Source organism: Chenopodium album, chromosome 12 (genome assembly GCF_948465745.1).
Source record: "Chenopodium album chromosome 12, dcCheAlbu1.1, whole genome shotgun sequence".
Lineage (NCBI taxonomy): Eukaryota > Viridiplantae > Streptophyta > Magnoliopsida > Caryophyllales > Amaranthaceae > Chenopodium > Chenopodium album.
Window position 1 is genome coordinate 34,471,970 of NC_137845.1, and position 20,618 is coordinate 34,492,587.

General features: G+C 33.8%; 1 protein-coding gene across 2 annotated transcripts; it reads left to right on the forward strand.

Moving 5' to 3' along the window:
- Positions 1-5,750: 5,750 nt before the first annotated feature.
- Positions 5,751-7,645, forward strand: LOC145572323 (uncharacterized). Of its 2 annotated transcripts, none has more exons than XM_081631308.1 (4): positions 5,751-5,924; positions 6,366-6,617; positions 6,702-6,975; positions 7,432-7,645. In XM_081631308.1, the coding sequence occupies exons 1-3, from the start codon at positions 5,904-5,906 to the stop codon at positions 6,855-6,857; spliced, it is 429 nt and encodes a 142-aa protein (XP_081487434.1). In that variant the 5' UTR covers positions 5,751-5,903; the 3' UTR covers positions 6,858-6,975; positions 7,432-7,645. The 2 variants fall into 2 exon arrangements, with proteins under 2 accessions (XP_081487434.1, XP_081487435.1); XM_081631309.1 differs by lacking the exon at positions 5,751-5,924 and adding an exon at positions 6,149-6,264.
- Positions 7,646-20,618: the final 12,973 nt, after the last annotated feature.

Here is a 20,618-nt window from a genome sequence, read left to right on the forward strand (position 1 = left end):
GTGAGAGAAATAATTAAATGGCTATTCTTCTTGTGCAAGCCTTGTACAAGAGCTTTTAATTTGGCAACCTTTTAAGCTTTTTAATTCGAATTTGCAATAATTACTTGATTATTTTTCTCTCTATGGATCTTATCTTTTGGTTAGTTTTCTCTCTATATCACCCTCCATAGCTTAGATTAAAGTAGCTTACTAATTTTCAATTTTTCGGAGTAAATTTGTATGTATATACTATAGATATCACAGAATTCATGTGCAAAAATTTTAGAATTATATCGGATAATTATACTATAATTCAAGTAAACTTATTTAATTTCAGAATTTTTAGTTATTATTTTTATTCTAATTAATCGGCTTGATAATTCAATAAGCTATGATCATCAAGGAATTGAAGAAGAATCTGGATATTTAAATCAATTCAATGAGTTCGAAGGTTGTTGAGTTAGAGTCAATTATTACGCTCTTCTTCATATCACACTTTTCGTGTAACAATTGTTCAAGTATTTTTTATTTTTATTTTATTTATTATTTTTTTTTTTGGTGCAAATAAATAGTAAACTATCTGTGAATAAAGGAGGTACACCAAGTCAGACACTACTTCTAATGTCATCCGTGTCCCCAAAACTATACCCCTGTATCTATATCTGCCACTATGTTTTATTTTTTCAATGTATTTACAATATACTTTTGGTATTTTTATAATGAATTTAAAATGTATCTAAATAAATATTACGAGTAGAAAAATAAGGCAAGACTATCAACTACTCCATAGCTACTAGCACATACAATAAGAAAGCAGCGAAAGTTCTATAAATTACTACTCATACTCATATAAAATTCTTATTACGTCAATAATAATATTTCAATGATCTTTCAGAATACTCTTGAAAAGATTAATTTTTTTGAGACAATCCCTTATGGCCAATTCCATTATGTAATTACTTGGAATAATTGATGTACTCCTCTCAAATCATAATATTAAAAAATAACATCACATATAAAGTAGCTAGGAACCTAAATTTAAACGGCAATAGTTTTACAATTATATTAAAAAAGACAATAATAAAGGGTCATGGATATATAGTATCCATACAATTAGTTTCATCATGATCATTGAGCTCCGGAACATCATAGGAGTTTCTTGGTGTGGTCTTAACTATAACCTTCCAATTTGGCTTCAAAACATCATTGACATAAAATACTTGGTGAGCTTGTGTAGCTAAAATGTAAGGATCATTAGGTAACAACTTTGATGTATTAACGCTTATGAAGTCAAAACAATCGCTATTGATCCCTCGACCATGACTATGCACATCCCACCAGTCACACTTAAACAAAGTGACACGATTACCTCCGAGGTATTGAAATTCTATGATTTCTTGTAAGAGGCCGTAATAATCAAGAGTTGATGATCCACTTTCTCCGTTCACAACGATCCCACTATTTTGTGTTTCTCTTCCCCTTTCACTATCCTTTGTACGAAACATAAATCCATTAACCATGTAGCCATTTACAGAAATCACTACACGATCTGGACCTTGTGCTAATGCTCTTAAGTTAGTAGTAGCACTTGGATGGTTATCCTTTGACAAATTTGTCACCTATAAGATTGATAACTTAGAAGATTATCAAAAAATGATGTTAAAAAAATATTTAACCATAATGTATTATTTACTTGTCAATTATGTTTGCATGAAACTTTATTTAAATCAACTATCAATTTTTTTTTATTTAATAATCATGGCAATCTTTTCGCTGTAGTGTGCACTAATTCAATGAATGTACTCGTGTTTTAACTTGCACCAAAAAAGTAACAAAATATCAAGAAAAAAATAGGGAGACAAATATACAATAGCAAACAAAAAAAAGAAGAAAGAGAATCAGTAGTAACTAATACAAGTCAGATATGTGAAGCTATCTCCAACAAGAACAATGAATTAGAATAGGAGTCCTATATAAGCATATGGCTAAACAATATACACTCCACAAAGTCCACACTAAAAACACAATATCATGGTCTATTTTAGCTACTAAGATGCAAGGGAATTGAATAATCGTTAATCATGCATTTCCTCTGAATCTGATGCATGCCTACTAAGATAATAGAGCAGTAAGTCGATAATGCATATATAAAAAACTTTATCATGAGCAGTTAATCATCAAACAATTTACACTTAATTCGAGGTGGGAGTTGTCAGTTTATCACCACAAAGGGTATATTTTATAATAGAGACTTGATGCAGAAAATAAAAAATCTAAGTTAAAATTAATACGAATATATGACTAAAAAGCTTTTAATTATTCACTAAAGCAATCCCAGATCCAAATAATTTTCAAACATTATTATAAAGGCCTGCACAAGTACCTTTATTTCTATGTAAAATGAACTTTTACACTAGCTAGGAATGAACTATTGGTAGCTTAGCTCTAAAACTACCTGATATGTAATTAATGAGGTATAAATTACAATAGACAGTGGGTTTCCCTTTAGACTCGTGAACTTATGAGATTATACATCAAGGACAAAATTGATAAGACAAAATTGTATTATAAAGACCTGTACAAGTAGCTTTATTTCTATGGGCTTCACAACTAAATTTCATTTCAATTTAAAAAAGAGTATCGCATTAGCACTAAAAAAGAGAGACAGATGACCTACTGATAAATAAGCAAAAATGACGGGAACATAAACTACCACTACTTTTCAACAACTAGATCAACCATTGTGATCTCTACACCATTTTATGAACTAAGAAAAGATATATTTTCAAAATAGGAAAAATGTAAGAAATAAATAAACACTTACTTGATCTCTAAACCATTTTATGAAATATCTTTTATGAGAAGAAATCATCCTCTTGTTACTTGTAGCATTACGAGTGTACTCACTGTGATAGATAATTAGCAAAGTTATATATTTTCTATAAAAGTAAACTTTATACTTGCTAAAATATATAAAACTTACTCAATAAATGGTTGTACTTCGTCACAATTACTCAATAAACACGGAAGGAGTATTTACGTACCACTTGAGTTTTTTTATACGACACATAAGACAAGAGTTTATGTTGTACACTTGTAATACCCTTCTCTATTTCATAATAATCGGAACAATTTGACTGATATTTGTGCGAAGAAATGTTTGTATATTTAGGTCCTGTTCATATTTACTAAACTGAGCTAAACTGAACTGAACTGAACTGATTGGAGCTGAACTGAACTGAACTGATTAGAACTGAACTGAACTGAACTGAATTGAGCTGAAATGAATATTTTATGTGAGAGGGAAATTAAGAGCTGAACTGAACTGAACTGAACTAAACTTATTGGAGCTGAACTGAACTGAACTGAAATTAAGTAAATGTGAACATGCCCTTAGTATAACAATTTGATACAATGATAATTTACGTAAGACAAATGCAAAGGTATTTTACATAGCAACACATTTTTTTATGTATTGATAAAAACCTTTAGTTAAATTAAGTAAACAAACAGTGCAATGAAAGTCAACTCATTTTGTATAATGTAAGAAAGTATGTTGTATAATGTTAATGTATATTGTACTCTAGATCTCAATCTTTTCCCATCCCATACAAAAGAACGGAGGAAAGCAAACAAATATAATAAGGCAAAAAAAAAAAAAAAAAAAAAAAAGGAAACCCCAACACCTTAAACAAAGCCCTTTGTATATGTTCCGCCATTATTTCCCCAAAAAGAACAACTCACCAAATCTTCCTAACTTATCTTCAATTTCAACAACTCAGAAAAAAAATGGAAAATAATAAAATTCTTGATCATCTTGGCGAAATTATGATCCAAAATAGTGAAATTTTCGAAATTGAATTAACCCCAAAAATTAAGAGGGAATTTTTTTTATTTTCATCTGTTATCCCCTCCTAAAATTTTCACAATTAAAATACAAGTATGTGGTAAATAATCCCCTTGTCTATCCTTTTTTATTAAATTTTCCTCCTATAAATTTACACTAAGCAATCTCAAAATTTAGATTTAAAATAAATCTTACTACTCGAACTCAGAGAAATCAGACGAAGAAAATACCGATTGGAAGCAGTCGAATTTGATTTGTTGGAGTACTTATCACCGTCCAAGGTAATTAATATGTTTAATTCATCAATAGAAGTAATTTTTTTTGTTGTTTTTTAATTATTTTGAATATGATATTTTTAATTATTTTGAATATGATAGTATTCTAAATTTTTAGATTGAACTACGAATTTATTGTTATTTATAGTTTTTAAATTAAACTACTTTGAATGTGAATTTGAATTGAATGATAAAATGTATCAACTTTGAAGTTTGCGGTCTACTATTATACTATAACGAATGTTTTGATTATTGGTTGAATTTTGGTGCAAATATGTGTAGATTAATGATTTTTGTGAGATTTGTCGTAAGACCATACCCATACCGGATTACCGAACCGCCCTTTCGGCTATGATTGAGAGTCCATATTTCTCATATTACCCATCATTTTTATTTTCTAGTATAATTAAAACACTAATAATTATTCAAACAAGTATGTGTATTCGAGTGATAATTAAAGAAAACAGAAAGATTGTGGGAGTAGAGAGAAAAGAAAGAAAAGAAAGAAAAGGGTGAGTGTTTAGTCAGAGTGATGCTATTTTGGGTGGGAAGCGTAAGTTCAATGTAGGTACTCTGTTTGGCTATTAACTTTGATTAAGGTATGAAATTTTTTTTTGTTTGGTTGAATAGTTGACAAACTACTTTTATATGTAGGTTCAAATACATAAAAGACAATTTCATGACATTTAAGGTTTCTTAATGTGTCAAATCGACAAATTAATCCAGTAATTAAAATATTATTTGGTTTAAATAATTTTACAAGGTTTTGATTTATTGTAATGATTTTATTCATGCACATACTTACCGTAGTTTATCACTTTGATTTCTAATAGTTTTTCTTCTTTAGCTCCAATATGTCAAGATCAGGAGGAAAGGCTCATTCAAAAGAAAACTACATAGCTCAAAATGAGTAAGAAATACAAAGACTCGGGACAATTGATGAGAACAAGACGAGGATGAAGACTTTGGGCATAAAGCGCATTGCCGCTTCTTTGACAAGTTTAGTAGATAGCTCAAAAGTTAAGAAAAGTAAACAACAGTGTAATGCATCTCTTAAGAAAGATAGTGATTATGTACCCGATGAGAATGAGGAAGTTGAGTATGAGAAGGAAACTCACAATGTGACTTCAAATAAGAAGGTATTGACTTATTTTTCGTAAAGTTTTTCTTGGATACTATCTAAAAATCATGCATTATCTTATATTTGGTTACCTACCCTTTATTAAAAAAAAAATTCAGGTTAAAATTAATGAGAACAAAGAAAGGGATCGAAGGAGCAATCTCATTCCACCAATGTCAATTGCTAGGTTATTAAGATCAAATAAAAAAAGACAGGCAAGACAAGAAAATAAAAACACAGATAAAACCGGAAGAGGTATAAAAGGTTTCTTTTTATACACTTACATTTATAATTTCGTATACGATCAGGATATGCATTAATATTTCATGAATTTTTAAATTTTAATACTTGCTGGGATTTGTAAGAAGAAATGATAATGAAAGTAGTTGTCAATCTCAAGGTAAATTTATTGTTTATGTTATTATTTTCACTATACAATCATCCATTTTAAAATATTCATGCGATTTCTCAATTTTGGCATATTCTACTAACTTGCCCCAAAATGTACTTGATATAGGACGAGATGAAGCGCAACACTCTGAAAACAATAATGATAATGATTTTCAAGGTCGAGAAGGTGATAACAGTTTAGATCAAACAAGAGATGACATTACTTTGAATGGACAAGAAGATTTCAACAATGCAGACATGATTAGAAGTTATGATGATGAAATACCTATAAATGAAGGAGAAGACAACAATGGTATTATTTGTTATTTATTCAATGGTTTTTATTTACAATGCATGAATTAATACATTTCATAATGTTTTTATATTATAGGAACTAAAAAAAAAGAAAAACTTATAAGACTAACAATCCTAGAGGCCCTACAAGAAATCTTCAAATGGCAAAAATGAGACCCGGTGAGGAAAAAAAAGTGGATTTTAACATAAAAGGTCAGCCGATTGGTGTGAATAGGGCTTGTTTGGCAAATTATTGTGGTGCTCTTGTATGAGATCCTCTTAACGCTCCACTTTATGAGGTGAAAGTATTTTCACAGATTTCGAAAGAATATAAGGAGAAGATGTGGCAACTTGTTCTGGTATTTTTTATTTTATTTTATACCATGATACAAATAGATTATGTTTTTCTTGCAATTTTTTTTTTTAGTCACTAATAACTACATTTCTATGTATTGTAAAGGAAAAATTTGATATAGGACTTGAGGATGACGAGGATGAAGAGGGACGTGAAAAGAAGTTAAAAGAAAGAAAAAAGTTTATCATGGAATCTTTGAATAAGAAGTATAGGAGTTATCGCACAAGATTGAAGAATACTTATTATGATACAGTTGGTACAGATGAAGATCGACTTAAAGAGGAAAATATGCCTCCAAATGTTGATGAAAATGACTGGAAATGGCTTGTTGAATATTTTGGGTCAACAGAATTTAAGGTATAGTATAATGTTATCATATATTTGTTTTTTTTCTTTTTTAGTTCTCGACATTAATTATATATTACTTTTCATATTTTAAAGGCCATAAGTAAAAGAAATGCTGACAATCGATCTTACCAAGATGCTGGACACACTGCTAGGACAAAGAGTTTTGCTCAAAAAGCCGAAGACATGGTAAACTCTTTCCCTTTTTTTTGTTTTTTTTTTTTTGCAAAAAAAAGTAATTTTATGATGTAACTTTTTATGATATCAGTTCAATCGTGACAAAGTAGTGCCAAGCATGTTGGATTTATACGAGGAAACTCATTCTAAAAGTGATAAAGCACCTATCACTGAAGTGGCAAAAGAAACCATGGTAAGAATTTACGTAGTAGTAAGAGTAATATTGAAAAATAATACTATATCTATAATGTATTACAAAAGCTAATGAACAAATCCTATTAATAACTTAATTCATCGTATTTTCATTTTTTATTCCTATATTATTAAAGGTATTCTGAAAGTTAATTGTGGAGGTGGTATATGTGTTGTGATTAAAATGATGTTGGAGTTGTTTTATGTTTATTGTGTGACAGCAGGTTGAAATGATTATACTAAAGATGGTTTTCAGTCATATTATAAGGGAAATGCTGTCCAAATTTATGTAGAAGTAAAGATACATTTTATTTGTTATTAGTTAAAAAGACTTGTGGCCTTTATTTTCTCTATAGGATCAATCTAGTATATAATTAATTGATTTCATTTGTAATTATTAGCGTTTTTAGTTTTTCCCCTTTTTGTATAATCTTACATCAAATTTTTTTTTATACAGTCAAAAATTAAAGATCTCCTTATGCAACGTGAGGCAGGAGAAATAGACATGACCGATGAAGAAATCTATGCAAAAGTTAAGCCCATTGGTAAACGTGGTCGTTATCGTGGCAAGGGAGTCAGTCCTTCTATTACATCATTATATGGGACATTTAGTGAAGGAGAAAAGTTACGCAAAGAAGCCGATGAAGCAAAGAATGAGGCAATAGAGGCTAAACAAGAGGCAAAAGAAGCTAATGTTAAAAATAAAGCCCTAACTAAAAAGATGAGAGGCCTTCAGAATGAAATGGAGGTCATGAAAGATTTCATGGGGATTATTTTGAACCATCTAGGCTATGATTTGTCTGAAATAAATATGGATGAGGTAAATTTCATTATTTAATACTATTATATGATTATTGGATTAAATTTAAAAAATAGTTTTTATTTGTCATTGCATACTAATTATGAAAATATAGGTTAATGATAACGAGGATGACGATGAGGAAGATAATGAGAATGACGATGAAAAGGATGATGAAATTCAAGTAGATGAAGTTTAGTAGTAACATTTATTTTCATTCATTGTAAGTTCTAGTGAACTAAATTTTTTAATCTTTCTTTGGATGTGATAACATTTAATTATGATCATTTATAGCTTTGTTCTATTATTTTTTTATTTTATGAATTAGTGATCTATACTTATTTAAATCTAATTTTTCATCATTGTAACAAATATTTAATTTCATACTTTTCAATGACAGGAAACTATATAATGAAGATGGCTAGAGATGGAATTGGAAGAAATTGAAGAAAATAATGTTGTTTTCAAGCTTATAGTTTTAGATTGAAAACTCTTTTGTATTCACATTATCAAATTTTTTTTTAAAATTATTTTGAAGTTAAGTAGTTTAGTAACTTAAATAAATATTTTTGGATCAATAATTTAATGACTATTAAATTATTAATAATGTCAGTTTTGTTTGATTTAATGAAGTCAACTTGCTTTACATATGTTATATTGATATGATGATAAATCTTTTAAAATGATTTTGCCTATAAATGTACAACAAAAATTATATCATGACATAAGAAATTCTTGTAATATAAATTTCTATACATTTCGAATTAATATATTAGAGGCATATATAATTTTTTTGCCTCTAAAAACCTTTTATGTCAAATTTCTAATTTGTATCTAAATATCATTAGCATCTAATTATATTTTGAGACAAAACTATATGATTGCTTCTAAATGTATATGGTATGTAGAAGCAAATAGATATAATGCCTCTGAATATATTTTGAGGCAAAATTATAAGGTTGCCTCTAAATATATATGGTATTTAGAAGCAAATTTTCATAATGCCTCTAAATATATTTAGGGGCAAGATTATACGATTGCCTCCAAATATATTTAGGGGCAGGATTATATAGTTGCCTCTAAATATACGGGTTTTTAGAAGCAATGCATTGTATTGCCTCTAAAAGAGGCTTTAGAGGCAACCATCAATTAGCGACAGAATTTTTAGAGGCACTTGATTAATTATCTCTAAAAGTTATTAGAGGCAACATCATTATTATTAGAGGCATTTTTTACTTGCTTCTATAAGTAATTTTTTTTGTAGTGTTTGATGGAGCACGATTCAGTGTTAGTGCCGCAGTTAGAAGTGCATGTCCTCAGAAAGAGATAGGAAGATCACTAAGACCTATTGTTGATCATACCATGTCAAGCAAGGTTCGATTTCTCCTTTCGGATCCGTTCCATTATGGAGTTCCAGGAGGTGTCAATTCTGAAAGTATACCCTTTTCTTTCATATGGTCATCGAATTCTTGGCTCAAGTTGTAGACACCCAAATGTGTCTCCCCAAAACCAAACCCAGTGATGAATACCTTTTGCGTCGAATGATAATCAAACAAGGTGAAAGTGTGAAAAGTCTAGTGATGAGGATGTTTTTATTAAAATATCTCTTCTTTCTGTTTTCGAAAACAACTCTATTTTATGAAAATAGTCAATCCAGTTTTGTTTGGTCCACGAAAAGGGTCCAATAATAGTGTATTTGGATGGGGCTTGCAAAGAGCTTTCCAACGATATTTTATAAGCCCAATTCCGATGAATAATGAGGAAGTTATGACCAAAATACTAAACTGGGCCCGGTTTGATCTTTACATGCGGCCCAATGATCTAGGGGAGGGCCCAATGTTAATTATTATTCCTGAAGTTATTAGAATTGATTATAGTCTTCTAGAATTCTCTAGAGGGTTCTCTTTAATCCTAATAGAATTAGAATTAATAATTAGATTTTGATAAAGTTTTATTTAGAATAAAATATTATTTTATGAAAAATACGATTTCAGTATTCATACGGACTTTACAAGTCAATTTTGATTGATAAGTGGACTCCGTGTTTGAAAGCGCGTAGGAATCCAGGCTGTCGCCAAACGACAGGCCTGTCGCCACGCGACAAGCCTTGTCACCACGCGACAGAGCTTGTCGCCAGGCGACAAGGTCGGTTTTGCGGCGACAGAGTGGAGTTTTATTCCTTATCAAATTCTACCTATTTCCGGACTATTTTCTTATAAATAGGGTCCTAAACCTCCGTTTTCAATCATTCACAATCAACAATTCAACAATCATCATCTCTCTCTAAAATCTAGAAGCTTTCTCTCTCTATTCTTTTTCTAAACCTTCCCTCTTACAAAATTCCGCATTCACGAGATCTAGAAACACCTAGCCAAGTTCGAAGTTGCCTTCGCCCTAGACGTGAAAGGTTTGATATTTCTGAGGGTTTGGTCCCAAATCTCTATTTCAATTATTTAATTTGATTGTTTGATTTTATATTTTCCTTGAAGTTACTAACGCGTGTATTTTGTTATTAGAAAGAGATACGAGGCATCAAAGTATGTAATCTTGTTGCTCTATTCTTGTAGAAAGCATGTTTAAATTTGTTTAATTCCTAGTATCATGTTACGATGTTTCTGTTGCTTTCTAGTATCATGTTTAGGGTGCCTTTTACTCTTTTCTAATATCATGTTAGTACCATTCTAGGTTTAAAGCTTTGATCTTTATTGTTTAGTGACATGCTAGGATTTGTTATTAATCTTGTTAGTATCATGCCTATGATCTTGCTATTAATATTATGCTTTAACATGATTATTTTTATGATTGTTAATTACAATTATTATGATAATTATTATGTTGCTTGATATATTATATTATTGTTATTGCATGATCACGCCTTTTATGCATGTTTAAAGGGAATTTGTACTTGTAATCACGCTTAATAAGATAATTAATAATCTTGTTTAGGGTTAATATGATTATAATTGAAGTGATCGCCAATAATAGATTTGCTTGTGCATTAAATTCAACCAACATAGATAAACAGGTTTAGGGTTAACCTATTGATTGCATGTTAGTCAGAAAGCGCACATGAATACGAGAAGAATGAAGTAGAGGCCTATTTAGGGCAGGTTCAATCTCTTTTAGGTTGGATTTGTACCTTCATCCCTGAACCCTATTTGGTTCAGGACCTTTTGGAGTTGACGATCTCTTGGATCGTTAAGGGGTATAATCTTCACCTTGTGAACGGTTTACAAGTTCCTAAAACTTGTTGGCGACTCTTTTGCTCTCTTTTCTTTCCCTTTGGACGCCACCATGCTTAAGTGTATGATCACAGTGGGGTTCAAGATTGGGGTTAATGGCTTGAAATATTCCCTACACAAGTATTCACCACCTCGATCTAATCGAAGGGCTTTGATTTTCTTGCCAAGCTAATTTTCAAATTCACTTTGAAATTCTTTGAACTTTTCAAACAATTTAGATTTGTGCAACATAAGGTAGACAAACCATATCTACTATAGTCTTTTGTGAAGGTGATAAAATATCGATGGTCGTTTCTTGTGGTGGAGCTCATTGGTCCACATACATCGGTGTGTATTAGGCCCAACAAGTCACCTGCCCTTTCTCCCAATTTGGAGAATGGCTGCTTTATCATCTTTCCTAATGAACATCCTTCGCAATTCTCAAAAAGATTGTAAATCAAATGAGTCAAGAACACCTTCCTGTACAAGTTTCTTGATGCGTTTGATGTTAATGTGGCCAAGACGACAATGCCACAAATACGTCTAATTTAACTCAATGGTCTTAGCTTTCTTGGTGGTATTATTAACATTATAAACTTGTTTGTCTAATGAAAGCAAATAAAGACCATTTTCAGAATGTGCAATACCATATAAAATATTATCAAGATAAAACGAACATTCATTGTCCTTTACTCGAAATTCAAAACCTTTGGCGTCCAACACCGAAATTGAAATAATGTTTTTGGTAATGTTGGCAACATAATAACAGTTTTTAAGTTCCAAAACTAGCCCCGAGGGCAAAGACAAACTGAGAGTTCCTACAGATACGGCCGCAATTCTGGCTCCATTGCCAACCCGGAGTTCAACCTCTCCCTTCACTAACTTCCTAGTGTTCCTTAGCTTAGTCCTTGAAAATTGGAATAAAGGTGTGAGCCACATCCGGTATCTAATACCCATGATGCTGAGCTAGTGAAGTTTAAATTTATAACGAATATACCTAATCCAGAAGCAACGGTTCCGTTCTTCTTATCTTCCTTGAGTTTGAGGCAATCTCTCTTCCAATGTCCCTTCTTCTTGCAATAGAAGCATTCGGAATCATATTTAGAAGATGCTACCTTCTTTTCCTTGTTAACTTTTAGCTTAGGCGTAAAAGTCTTCTTACCCTTCCCCTTGAAGCCTTTCTTCTTCTTGCCTGAGTGTTTAACGGCTTGCCCTTTTTTATCATGAGCATATCATGCTTCCCCTCATCCTTGAGCGTTTTCTCGGCTTGCTTCAACATACCATGAAGCTCGATGAGGGTTTTCTCTATGCTATGCATGTTATAGTTCATCTTTAACTGATCATACCCTTTGTGCAGCGAGTGGAGAATGATGTCAATTGCCATCTCGGTTGAATACCCCGCGTCAAGCCTTTCCATGTTCTCAAATAAACCTATCATTTTGAGACTTGTGGGCTAACCGACTCTCCTTTCTTGAGCTTGCTCTCAAGGATCTACCTGTGGGTTTCAAACCTTTCAGTTTGGGCCTGCTCTTAGAACATGTTCTGCAGCTCAGAAATGATCTTAAAAGTTATCTCCTTCTGAAAGAAAGTCTTTTGAAGGTCGGGAGACATTGTGGCCAACATGATGCATTTGACATCCCAATTGGCAGTTTGCCATCGGTTTAGGGCAGCCCGAGTCACCTCCTCATTGGGAGTCTCGGGCATTTCCTCATCAAGGACATATTCCTTTTGCTCTTGCATGAGAGCTATACGCAAGTTCCTTTGCCAATTAAGAAAATTTAGCCCACTCAACTTCTCCGTGTCGAGAATTGAGCGCAACTAGAATTGGTTGTATGAGTTATTTGCAGACATGGTTCTACAATTGAAAAAATTTGAAATAAAAAACCATTCATAATACTTAAATCATATTTAAATCATGCTTATTAATCAAACTTATTTAAACGTCTTGTTCACACATTAAATTGTCTCCATTTTGTGAGAATAAGTAGATTCTAAGATCCAAAGAATCAATGAGTAATTAAGCATGCTTTGGCTTGTCTTAACACTTAATATTCTAAGGTAAGCAAGTCTTTACTAATGGCTCCAAGCCACTCTTGGTTAGATAAATCGTCGCATCTACTGCTCTCTCAACAACTTATCCACTTTGCCACGACGTGTTAGGACTCCATCACTCATATCGTTGAGTATAACCAAAACCAACATGCATACCCGATATGCCTTACGTATCCTAGGGAGAAATAGTGATGCCTCGCTTTGGCGTAGCCCATCACTACTCTCAATAGGTCGGTAATTGTTGTTTTTGAATGGCAAATTTTACTCAATATTTTAGAGACCTAGAATTTCTATGTTGGTTAATTTAAGTGAACTTAATTAATCATCGTAACATTCGAAATCTTAAACATGCATCTAACATATAATTCATATATAATCATAGATATATATCGAAAAACTAAATAAAATGATGCATTTGGCAACTAGAATGACCCCTTGAGTCTTCAAGTCTTCAAGGGTCTTCATTTGCAACTTCATGGCTTCGTCTTCCAAGAACCTCCGTCTTCAAAATGATGCAAATACTAATATCTACGATTAGGACTAATCTAAATATTAAGGTATAAAAATACTCAACGGTTCGCAAACCGTATGTAGATTTACAAAATATATGACGGAACGCAATCCGTATTTTCTATCCCAATGGGGCCCCACTAGTTGCCATTTTTATAAAACCTGTGGGAGAATATACATTCCATTCATCCATTCACTATTTGTGAATAGCCCATGCATTTTACAACGATAAACAAGTAACAATGCACAAACACGCGTAAACTAGTAACTAATTTAGGTGGTTAATCTGATTAACTCGCCTAATTAAAACTAGTCAAAGTTGTTTAACCGATTATGTAATTCAGCGCAATTAAAAATTCAAGCTCCCACTAAATTTCGCATCCATCTTAATTAATCCAATTAATTAAGCCGGTAAACCCAAAATTTTGCCAAAATAAAAGTTTGCAAGTGCCGCTCAAAATCGAGGCCTAGCCTCTAAAAGTTTAATTAAAATTAATAATCATAATTAAAATAAATAAGACGGCCAAAACGAAAAATGAACATAGCCTTAAAACCGAGGCATGAGTGCCAAGTGTGGGGTTGTGCGCATCGTGCCGCAAGCTAGCAGCACACCCCACACGCACAACCACTAGCCGCACCAAGCAGTGCACGCAAGCAGCTCGCACCAAGCAGCAGCATTCGCGCACAGCCGCAGCATGCTGTTGCCTGGCTGATGTGCTGCTGCTGCCTTATGGTGCACCAGCCACACACCCATCCCTTGGCAGCCACATGTGGGCTGCTTAGCAGCCCGGCTGGCCGAGGGTGGTGTAGCCTTGGTTTGTGTGCCATACTCTCGGGATTAATTCCAAATTTTTGCGTAACTTAATTAATTAATTCAAAATTAATTTTAGAATTAATTTAATGAGCAAAATGAAAATTATAACAAGTCTAACTTAAATAAATTCATCCAAGTGTACAAAACCAAAATTATTCCCAAGAAATGTTCTTTAATAAAATTGGTTCAACTTGATGCAATAAAATGAATAAGAGCTATTCTCACTATTAATTTAATTAACATAAATTAATCATGAGATTCGACAAAAATAAAGGAGAGTTGGAATTATGAACACAAAAATTCAAATAAAGATTCCAACTTTAACTTGTGAATCCTTGAAAAATTATATCTTCCAATATGAAGATAAATAAAATTTCTATCACAAGATTGAAACTTTATGATTCCAATCAACTTAATAAATGATTAAATCAAAAAGTTCAACAAAAATTCATGAAATTTAGTAACTCAAAGTTCCAACCACTTAAAACAATTGAAGATTGGATCTTTAGTACTTAGAAGCACCAAATAATAATTTTTTCACACTTAATGCAATGGATTTGCATTTTTGTGAAAATTTAACCAATCTTTCAAGCACTAATTACTACAAATTAATCATGCTTAAAGAGGTCAAAAAATGCAGAAACATTAAGGAAAGAACCAAATAGATAATCACCATAAATATGCCATTAAGATTCAAGGTTAAAAGATTTAAAATTTTTTGTCAAAAACGAAAAACCCTCGAAAAAAGGTATTTCTGGTCAGATTTTGGCTTTTTCACAGACCTAACAAGATTGAAAACTTTCCAGAACGTTGTTTCCACCAAAAATTAACTATTTTTGCGCGAAAGTCTGGGTTCAGGGCCAAAAATCAGATTAAAACGGGATTAAAATTAATAAAACCGAGCTACTAATCTAATTAGTAACATAAACCAGAAAAATAAAAACATAAAACACCTTGAAAATTTTTAGTTATAAAAATAAATGAGCAAGGCTCCGATATCGCTATTGGGTTTCGATGAGTCTGACTCACCGGGGAAAATAAAACTCGAGCCCAAGGAAAAAACAAACAATTAATATCCACCCACAACACAATCGCAACGGGTCTCTTGCTTGGAGGTTAGCCAAGCCGGACCAAAACACTACTCGAGTAATTAATGAGCTTATAGGTTTTCTCTCAAGTGGAGATGCCTAATTGAGCTCTTACTCAAGTGAGTTTTCCCAATTCCCAAGTGGGATATTTATAGGGAAACTCAAGTGAGAAATCCACTCTCCCATCAATGTGGGAGAATTGGTAAAATAAATTTTCCTCCTTTATTTTTAAATAAAAAATAAAAGAAAATAGCAAACAAGTAATTAATCAACAAGTGGCATTCTAAGAGGAGGGGTTAGGTAAGGACCACAAGGGAAGGGGGGGATCAATACTTCATCCCTAAGGATTCCCCAACCGGCTTTCACATTGCCACATGCCCCAACCAATACGCGCCAGTTGGCGCTGCCAGCCTTGGGCGCCAAGGCTGCCTAGCCGGCTGCCTGGCCCCTTGGCTGGGCACACCAGCTACTCTCACAGCCCAGCAGCGAGCGCCAACAAGCCTCGCATTGCTGTGCGCTGCTGGCTGCCCCTCCCCGCACCAGCCAGCACGCTAGCGCGCTGCTAGCTAGCTTGCACTGCTAGCTCGACACTACTGCTTGCTTGCGCATGCTAGCGATGCTTGCTAGCCTTCTGCTAGCAGCATTGCTATCAAAGGTGCGCCAGCCTGCCGCACCATGCACCGGCCATCCTAGGCTTGGTGCGGTGCGCATGCTAGCCACCATTTTATCCCAAATGCCCCTAGCACTCGGTTTGCTCGGGGCACTCTGATGTTAGGGGTATTATGGTAACTTGTTGATTAATTATTGATTTTACCGTCTCGTCTTTTATTTATTCGAATCGACTTGCGACGCTCGGTTTCAATGCTCCTAGCTCGAATTCCGACGTCTAAATATTTATTAAAGCGACTCATTAATTCCTTTCGAATTAATTCGTCGTGTCGGATCGTTAGTTTCTTGGGTGTGACCCGAAGGGTTCAGTTGACAAGTCAGTTAATTGTAACTCCTTGTAGATTGAAATCAAACTATTTGACTAGCCCAAACTCCTTGTCTTAATCAAACTACTTTAGCCCAGCACTCCATATGGTTTGTCATGATCTCATGAGGCCCATTAATGAGTCTCTTACTTGTTTAACCCAATACCCTTGTTGTGTGACCTCATAGGATCCATTCGATTGGGCTTTAGACTATTTGACTAGCCCAAAGATCATTTATCATATCTAGCAATAGACAATGACAACCCAAAAGAATGAACTTAATATCTCCATAATAGTGATCCTTAATATATCTAGTAATTCCACTTATCGAAGACATAATTCTTTCAGCACGAACCTAAGCTATAACCACCCAGCCCTCTACACCAAACCCGACACCCTAATCTTTTTAAAAAATTATTTATTATAATCAAAATTAAAATTACTTTTTTGTATTTAAAGTTAATATTAAGTTGTATTTTGTTTTTAATTGAAGTCAATTCTTATTTAATTGAGAGTTAATTATAGTATAAGTCAATTTATGACTTGTTTGATCGGTCACAAGTAAAATCTAGTACTTAAATTATTTATGGAATATAGACATTAATGTTAGATTTATTTTTTAATTTAATAAATTTGACTTAATATTGGAAGATCACCTAAAGTTTGACTTATTGTGGTTATTTCTTTTCATTATTTTTATGATATTAGACTTTTCTTTTACCAATAATCTATGTATGCATTTTTATTTTTTTACACAAATATTTTCCATACAAGAATGACAAAAAAGGCAAAAAAAAAAATGGTGCATTATCACGTACACCAAGAATCAACACGAATTTTTTTCAGTGTGTCATTAAGTATATAGTTATTGAAATATATACTTATGGATTATTGATTGGTTATTATTTATTGATGATTACTAGTTATTTATTTAAGTAAATATAAAAATATGATACTTAATTATATTATTATTCTAACAGATAAATCACAAAAAAAAAACGTCAAAAGAGAAATGTGAATAGTGAAAATGCCCAATTGGTGCAATTAAAGAAAGGGAGAAAGTATTTAACAAATTATATAAAATTATTTACAAATTAACAAGTTACATAACTATTTAATAATTATATAAAAAAATGATTTTTTTTAATTATCATTGTGCCCAAGGCCTCCAAAATGTCAAAAACGACTCTAATGCATGTGTCAGAATCTGTCTTAACACTTGATCCCACGATGTCAAATTGAGCCAATTTTTTTGTCTGCACATTTGTAGCAACTATAATCATCTGAAAATTGTTAACTTGCAATCCTATATTCATAACTTGAAATGCAACATTGCCATTGGTGGTGCAGTCTTTGCCATCAATGCATTGGCTAGTCTTGGCTCAAATACACTTAGGGATTGCACTTGCCACCTATTAATATGTGTCAAAATTTTTCCATTATTAAAGTACTCAAGAGTCCAAGCTTTATTGCCCCAACACACAATTGTAAGGAGGGTGTGCCCATCGTAGGGGATCCTTCTCCTTATACGCCCATGGCCCTTTAAAAGCCTAGCACTTTACACTTATTAGGGTGTATTAGAATTTGAATTCCTTACTCTTTGGGGGACCTTGAATTAGAGTTGATCCTATCATTACACTTTTTGGTATGAAACAAGTAAGGAGTCGCCAATGAGTTTTGGGAAAACTCATAAACCTCGTTCATTCCTTTCTCCTAAGTAGAATTCAAGGGATTTTTAGCACAAATTGTAAGTTTACCCATGCCCAAATTGGTATACGTGTACCAGAAATGAGTTCGGGAGCAAGGGTACTAAAATAACGTTTTCTTTAGGGGGAATCGTTATCCTAGCCCTAGTGCGGCCTCTACTAGCTCTTCCTTTTTCACAATTTAATCACCAAACAATATATGCAACGTGATACCTAAAAATTAAGTTAATTGATTTTATTTACAAGCATTAATCACGTAGGAATTACATTGCAAAAGTCGTTATTCTTATTTAATCAATATTCGTGAAAAAGAACAAGAAATAAACAATATTCTCCTTATCTTAAGTGATAAAACAACAATTAATTATTCAATTTTATTCTTTATTTAACATAAGATACTATGTGAAATTAATTAATTAAAAGTTTGTTTAAAGTGGTCAAACAACACTAATTAATCAATTTAAGGTTTGTTTAAACAAAAAAGAAAAGATGATTGATCTAAGTGATCGAGAATTTACCACTTCTCCTTGCTAGATCTTCGTTTAGAACAATAATGGATCCCTCTTGTTCGGGAACCTCCACCGTAGTAACAAGTAGTAAAGGGATGAGCGTTTAGGACAAGAGGGTTGAGAGTACACAAGTTCACAAAGTTTCTGCTAGAGTTTCGAGTTAATTTATGTCTATTTAAGCCTCGTATTAAGCCTCTATTTATAGGGAATGGATGCATTTAAGGTTTAGAGTATCTTGCCGCAGCAGATGTCGCGCGCATCTGAATGGGTTGCGCGCGACAGCCCAACGCAAGTGATTTAGATGCGCTGCTAACGGCAGTGCAAATGGATGTCTTGCACGCGGTATTATGGTAAGATTCGATTTTATATTGTTACGAAATTCTAAATCTTCTGCAAGCGCATCACTAGAGGTTGCGCTGGGTGTCACGCGCAACCTTGTGAGTTGCACGTGCTAGACCAGTGCGACTCAATGAGATGCGCGCGGATTTTTCTGCGGCAGCTTAAATTTTTAACCTATGCGCCACTAAATCCGTCAAAATTTGGTTTTAACCTCGAGCTTAGGCCTAATTATGATCGGGCTTAGTTAATTTGGACTTTAATTCATTTTGTTTTGGGTTAGGCTAGGTGTTTTACATTTTTGTGACTCAATTAGTTGTCCATAAGCATTCTTCACGTTGATCCAATACAAAGATGGTTTTATTTATCGTTATAGCACTTCCTGTCGGGACAGGAGGCTAGATGTCTATAGTCAGCCCCCACTTTGATCGAGTCTAGAATAGACGAGGATCAAAGTAGCCAAGGAAATAAATCCGAGACTCATTCTGCGAAGTTCCCTAAGAATTGATAATCTTTCAGTAATGTTAAGTGTCTAGGGTAAAAATATCCTAGACACGTGGCCCAATCAGACAAGGACACGTGATAAGCCTGGACAGGTCCAACATGAGCCATTCAACAGCTGACACGTGTTAGCCTCAAGTATCAGCTAGAAATGCGCCTTTAAGGCCCAATTCCCGAGAAAGCCGCAAAACGGCGCAGCCTATTAGGTCAGAATGACCTAATGAGCACGTATTCCCATGACCCTATAAATAGGGAGATTTCCCCGTTTTGGGGACACATTCATTTATTACACTACCTTACATTCTCTCTCATCAAAGAAAACACATGATCTCGGAATCTGAGAAGATCTCACTTTACTTTTTCCACACTCTTTACAGTCTCTAAACATGTTCTAACTTGATCGTTGGAGACGGAGCTCCAACCACCCGGAGTCTTCGTTGTTTTGCAGGAATAGGCCGCACTAGACCAGTCTTCGAGCTGTAACTCTCCCGAGGGACTAAAAACACCAAAAACATTTGGCGTTGTCTATGGGGAGAGTACCTCTAAGATGGTTTAAGAGTCTGTACCGCCACCTGAACCAAACCGGCCTGAAGCCAATGGGGTGGTCTATTCAGACTATGATACGAACAACGAATGTGAAGTCAAAACCCGAGTGGTCCCTGACGGATCACTCCTCTCTAAGAACATCCGTTCCAGAGATAAGATGGAACGAGCCAACAATGAAGCAGGTACCAGCAAGACTGCTGGACCACCGCCTGGGAACAATCAGGCGGCGCGTGGTCAGGCTCCAGTCACCCGAGACGAGCTCATGTAGTTCATGACATGTTTCAAGGGTGAAATCAAGGACCTGATCAACAAGAGGACGGATGGCTCTAGCAAGGGTCAGTCGGACAAGAAGACTCCTCAAGCTTAGAGGAGAAAGTCAATCAGAGACAGGCATCCTACTCCACATCCAAAGGAGAAAACTACGCATGCCATTGACTTGACCAAGATCCTTCTACCCCAGACGGGCAAAAGGAAGGTCATCTGAGCAGTTCAGCCGGATGGCAGCAAGAAAACCTTCTCCGATACTCGACACATTATCTAGCATAACCGGAGCCAACAGCTGTCTAAGTCAGCCTCTACATCAAGCTT